Source organism: Calonectris borealis, chromosome 2 (assembly GCF_964195595.1).
Source record: "Calonectris borealis chromosome 2, bCalBor7.hap1.2, whole genome shotgun sequence".
Classification (NCBI taxonomy): domain Eukaryota; kingdom Metazoa; phylum Chordata; class Aves; order Procellariiformes; family Procellariidae; genus Calonectris; species Calonectris borealis.
Window position 1 is genome coordinate 134836071 of NC_134313.1, and position 6000 is coordinate 134842070.

The following is a 6000-nucleotide window of genomic DNA, read 5'->3' on the forward strand; positions in this document are numbered from 1 at the left end:
GTTTTTCTAATGCAAGTTCTCTGCAATTTTTTTTCACAAGTATATGAGCTTGTTTGAACATGGCATGAGATTTTTCTTGTGTGTATTTTTCTTGCAGTTTTAAAGACCATTTTGCATGGAACAAGGTGACATCTTGCATCCATAACATCTTAAGTGGGCAAAGATGGATTGAACACTATGGAGAGATTATAATCAAAAATCTTAACGATGACACTTGCCACTGCAAACTGACTTTCATAAAGGTAACCACAGCAGTAACCACAGCAATGCTGGCAGTGCCTTTTCTAACAGACACAGCAGTGGGTGGGTGCTTTCTGCTGAAGCTCAGCAGAACTGCTTACAAGGTGTATTTTCCTATATTTCTGCTGTAATTACCTGTGATTCTTTGAGAAACTTTAACTCTGAAGGAACTGCCACTCACTAGGTAGAGCCAGGAAGAAAGAGAATCAACAGCTTTCTCAGGTGGTTCCACCTGAGATGCAGAAAAGTATGGGGAAAGGAAAGGAAGAAATATGATGAAAAAAACCTACTCTGTGTTTGATGAGAGAGGCAGGCACAAGGTGGTTTACCACATGCCTCCTGCTAACGCATCGGCACATGCTGTGGTCGCATTCATCCAGCAACTGTAGAACCAGTGCTTACGCGGGGTGCTTCACCCAATGCTCTCTTCTAGCCCTTTGCAGGTACTTGGAGGAGCTTAAGTGAGAAGTTGTGGTGTTACTCAAAGCTTTTGCTTCAGTACAAGGCATCAAGATATGACTCCCTCAGGAAATGCCCTTATAACTGAAATTAAAATTAGTTTTTGGCGATAGATGACTTCTTCCTAGTAAAGGAAAATCAATGAAAACCTAAAACGATGCCAAAATTTCTAACCTGAGAACTAGTTTTGCAAAGCATGCTAGGAGACTTGCCTTAATCTGCATTTTCTGTATCTGATTGCTGGAGAAAGGCTGTGCTTTCCATAGAAACAGACTGTACAGGTACAAGCTAAGTACTTCGGCATACCTATGGGGCATGGCATGCTGAGCAGCAGAAGGAAAGTTTCCTTTTCTTATTTGTTTTCCTGAATAGTTTGTGCTTTCTAAGAAACATTAGGGTGATTTTTTTTTCAAATACTTATTTGAAAGTACTGTAACGTATTTGCAGAGTTGCAATGGATGTTTAGATTGAGAGCCTGCAAATCTTACACCTTTGATATTGTAAATTGTCTAAAGTGGAGATTACTGTATCAGTTCCTTCTCTTCCTCTTCTGCAAATTTGGGGAAGATGTAGATAACTAAGTCAGGAGTCAATGTTACCTGTCATTGGGCAAAATTCAAGGTCAGCTATGCTTCACCTAGTACTGCCCCGAAAAAAGGCAAATAAAATAAATATGAGTCTCTACATTAGTATTTTAATAAGCCAATTAATAGTACTAACAGCAGTTATTTGCATATGATGCTGTAATGGACAGCTAAATTAATAGTTTTCATTTCAGAAAACCACCCTACAGCATGGTGCTACTGACATGGCAAAATCACTCACACTTGATCTCTTATGCACCTTTTTTCCCCTTGTTTCTTTTAATTCTAGGCAAAGTATTGGAATCCAAATGCACATGAGATTGAAGGCAGTGTCATGGATAAAGCCGGGAAAGTTGTGCATCGACTCTTTGGGAAGTGGCATGATAGTTTATACTGTGGGACCACTTCATCTTCAAACTGCATATGGAGAGCAAGTTAGTGATCAGAATGGCTAATGTACAGAATTTAAGATCTGCTTGAGAACAAGCTTACTATTTTCATCTCTTTATTAGGCCCCAACTTCCTGTTATTTCTATGTGGAATATTAGATTTCTGTCAAGCTTTTAAAATTTAGACCAGAAGAATACATCATTTAACTTAAATAATATGGAGAACTTAATCCCATGGCTTTCTGCATTTTCTCCCTTCTCCCACATTTTCATATCTGGGCATGAAGTGGGTATTGAGGACTCTAAAAGCAAGAAGGAAGACAAAAAAAAGGAACAAAACCCCCCACTTTTTGTGTAGAGAAGTGTGGTGTATTTCATGTATTAAACATTGGAGGATAGCCCACAAAGCTTAATTCTGTAATGACAGCCGTATCTGAACTTCCTCCAAACTTGTGGGGTTTTGTTTACCGTAGTTTGAAAAAGCACTATGATAATCATCACAGTTGTGCTCTTATTCAGCTGAGAGAACAGAAATCTGTTTTGTTGCAGTGCAATTGTGAAGGGGGATGTTCTCTTTTGTCACATTATTAAAAACCTCTTATGCCCCTAGAACTGAGACCATGGTTCAGAGATGAACAAATGACCGAGGGGAGCTTGGAATTTTCCTTCTAAAGATAATAGCATTTAACTGGAATTCTGAATGTACTCTTTTCTTCGGTAGATCCGATGCCTAAAGATTATGAACAGTGGTATGGATTTACTCAATTTGCACTGGAGTTAAACGAACTGGATCTGCAAACTAGGTCATTACTCCCATCCACTGATACACGTTTTAGGCCAGACCAAAGGTAAGAAGTTTTAACTCTTAAATATCTTCCTCAAATAGTTCTTCCTCCTCTGTACGCTCACTTTACCCTAAGCTCAGACTATTTTGTGTAGATACCTGCAGTGTGTTTCTATTTCTACATTAATGTGCATCTGAAACAGACATTTTAATCACTTATCAAAAGATTGTCCAGTCATTATGGACCACTGTTTCCTAAAATTGGCTCTGGCATGCTTCTAGATAACTGCCTTTCCAAAGATGCTAAAAGTTCAGTACTTCAGGTGCTGGATGTTGAGCGTACTGTGTTTGAATAGCCAAAAACTGAGACACTTGAAATTTCTTTCTGTGGTGGAATTTTTACTGTTGCTAACTTCCAAGGAAAAGAATATAATATGACGATGACTGAGCTTGTTATGAGAGTTACTTCTCCTTAAGTGCTTTCTCATAGTGCAGTTGTCTGCAGATGTAGCTGTTTACCTTTCAAACACTGTGAACTGCCTGTTGTAAAGATTAGATTCTGGAGCTCCAGAGAACCTGGGAAAGATGGGGGACAGAAGCACCAACTATGTCTCTTACCACTGCTGGTGCTACAGGTTTCTAGAAGAAGGGAATATTGAAGGAGCTGAAATGCAAAAGCAGAGGATCGAGCAGCTACAGAGAGAACGACGGAAGGTGCTGGAAGAAAACAATCTAGAGCATCAGCCTAGATTTTTCAGGTACTATAGAATAATTAGCATATACTATCATTTATTGAAATTCTTGTTATGGTTCTGGTTCTAAACTGCCATAGCGCGGGGTCTATTTTTTCCAGGTTTCTCCTATACTTTTGATTTTTTTACTTTGGCAATGTATAACACTCCAGACTTAGTTAAAACTCAGGATTATATATTGCTTTTTCATCAGTGCATCCCTGAATTTCTAATTTTTTTTGCCTTGGTGGTGATTGACATTCAGTCTATATTTGAATTTGCCTGAGTGAATATAGCATCTTTGATTCTTTCAAGCAAGGTGAAGTAGCTGGATTTAGCTTAATTACCTCTGCTGAACTTCTGCTGAATTCAGTGGGATTGCTGTGTGCAAAGTTGGAGCCTTTCATTTCCAGGGCTATTTTTGAACATGTTTCCCCTATATGATAGGGAGAGAATTATCATTCAGAGGGCACTTTATTTCTTTCTGTTGTAAATCAATTAATGGGAGACTTCAGCCATCAAAAGACAAAAATGAATGCCGGTGAGGACATTACCTTTTGCCCTCCAGCTTCTCTGTTCTCCTGCAACGTAAGAGTTGGAGCCAAGATGAATGTTGTATGGGCCTATGTATCACAATTAGCAGATCTGGGATCCTAATTTTTTTCTGGATAGGTAGATACAGTACTTCTGATGAGAAACGTTTAAAATAGGTGCAAAAAGGAAATGCCTCAGACCACTACTTGTCCAAGGAGCTGGTGAGCTAACTCATCACGTCAATCACAACTGCCAAAGAGAAGCAAATGTTGCTTCCAGCAGGCTAAAAAGACAGGATAGAGACAAAGTCTAATACTTCGTAATTGTATATTCACAATGAGGACTGTGAATGCAGATGAGGATTTGAATCCTCACAATGAGGATTTGAAAATTGAGATTGGTGCTGTAGATTTAAATAACAGAATAAAAAATTTAATTACTATATAGCAAAAGTGTTACCCAGTGTTAGAGTAGATATGAATTATGCATTTGGCTTTTCAATAGTAATTTATCTCTTCAACAAATCACAAGCCTTGATTTACTTAAAAGAATAATTTGCTGTTGTGCCAAAAATGTTGTAGACCAGATTAAAAGCAGACCGATTCCTTCAGGGTACGGTACCTAGTGCAATCAGTCTCACCTCTTGACTTGCTCTCTTTATGCAGTAGCCGCGGTGAGCCATCTTTGGAGCGGAAAAAGGAAAGTTTCCACTTTCCACTGAAAGCTGCCTTTGAGACCGCAAAATAAACCTGTACTGTAGTTTTAAGTGCTAAGCACTGGCATGTGACAGTGAATAAGAGTGGTGATCTCAGCTGAACACCAGGCTACTGAGGTGCGTCTCCGAGGCCCAGCGGAGACATACCAGTTCAACTCCCCAAGCTGTATTGCCTTGTTTGAGACTGTAGTGAGTTGCACTGCACCTGGTTCATGGGCTGGATTGGGTATCTGTGCATAGTGCTACATTGCATCACACAGCATATGTATGGAAAATATAAGCTTTACATTTAAGGCATTTGTTTAATCTTTGATAGGAAATCCAGCGACGACTCCTGGATAAGCAATGGAACCTACATGGACCTTAGAAAAGAACCTGGTTTTTCCAAACTGGACAATCCTGTCCTCTGGTGAAGGAGGAGCCAAGTGAAGATGTTCTGTGCTGTATTCTTGGATTTGATTTAAATGAAGTATATATAAAATATATCTATATATATACATATATATACACACACACACATATAATATATGTGTGGGGCGTGTGTATGTGCATATCTCCAGAATTGTGCTTAATTTAGATTCTGATAATTCATTTGTTTTCTTTACTGACTATTGCAGTGATTGTTTGAATGTATAAATACCCTAACTTCTTTTTATAAAATATTTAATAAATAGTACTGAATGTTAACAGCGAGAGGGAAAAGAGGAGCTTCTACACTACTTTTCCAATGTGTAATAATGTCAGTTCTGAGTTAACTTATGCCTTATTGAATTGCATTGGAGACAGTAGCATCAGCATCTCCTAGCTGTGCTGAGAAATCAGAGCGCAAGCCTTAGTAACTCAAACTGTATGTAGGCTTCCACAGTTCAATGAGTAGTTCAGCAGTCTCTGGGCTGGTATGGATTGCTAAAACAGATTATAAGGTGGTGCTGGAATCTGAGTATGATCCTTTGCTGCCTGTAGAATAGATTTAATTAAGCTTTTGTTTCTATTAGCTTTCTTCTTAGCATTATGGAAGAGGTAGTTCTGAGCTTACATCGGTGGTTCTACTGCCTTATACATAAACTGTACCTGGCTAAACGTAGTGCTAGAAATTCAGAAATCATCAAAATTTTCCACTGGGAATCTTCTGATTTTATAGCCCCCAACAGGGCAAGAGGAGGAGATCCTTTGTACATAATGCTTGAGCACTGACTAGATGAACAGGCTCTCTCTTTTTCCAGTGAGTAAAATCTATACAGAGCACGAAATCCTGTGCTTCCATAGCTTCATTTGTTTTTATTAACCTAAAAATTGCAACAGTAAGAGTTTTTAAAAAGTGAGCAAACTGATTGTTTTAAGCTAGAAATTTTTTCTTAGTATTTTGGTATTTTCTACCTCTTAAGAAATAAACAGCATATTTAAGATCTTATATTTAAAAAAATTACCATCTGCCTTATGGAGAAAAGTATGGCGTCTTTGATCTTCCTCTGTTTGTTTGTTATGTTCAGATAAATATTCAAGTGTCTTGCACTAAATCAATTGCATCTCTTTCCTGTAATTTTATACATATGGCTAGATTTGT

General features: G+C 38.3%; 1 protein-coding gene across 1 annotated transcript in view; it reads left to right on the top strand.

The window, feature by feature from the left end:
* The window catches only part of OSBPL3 (oxysterol binding protein like 3), an 84754-nt gene extending 79616 nt beyond the window's left edge, over positions 1–5138 (top strand). The window contains exons 19-23 of the mRNA XM_075143557.1: positions 98–242; positions 1573–1717; positions 2394–2520; positions 3092–3214; positions 4753–5138. Coding sequence (XP_074999658.1) covers positions 98–242; positions 1573–1717; positions 2394–2520; positions 3092–3214; positions 4753–4849 — 637 coding nt within the window. The 3' untranslated portion in view covers positions 4850–5138. The remainder of the gene's footprint in view (positions 1–97; positions 243–1572; positions 1718–2393; positions 2521–3091; positions 3215–4752) is intronic.
* The last annotated feature ends 862 nt before the right edge of the window (positions 5139–6000 follow it).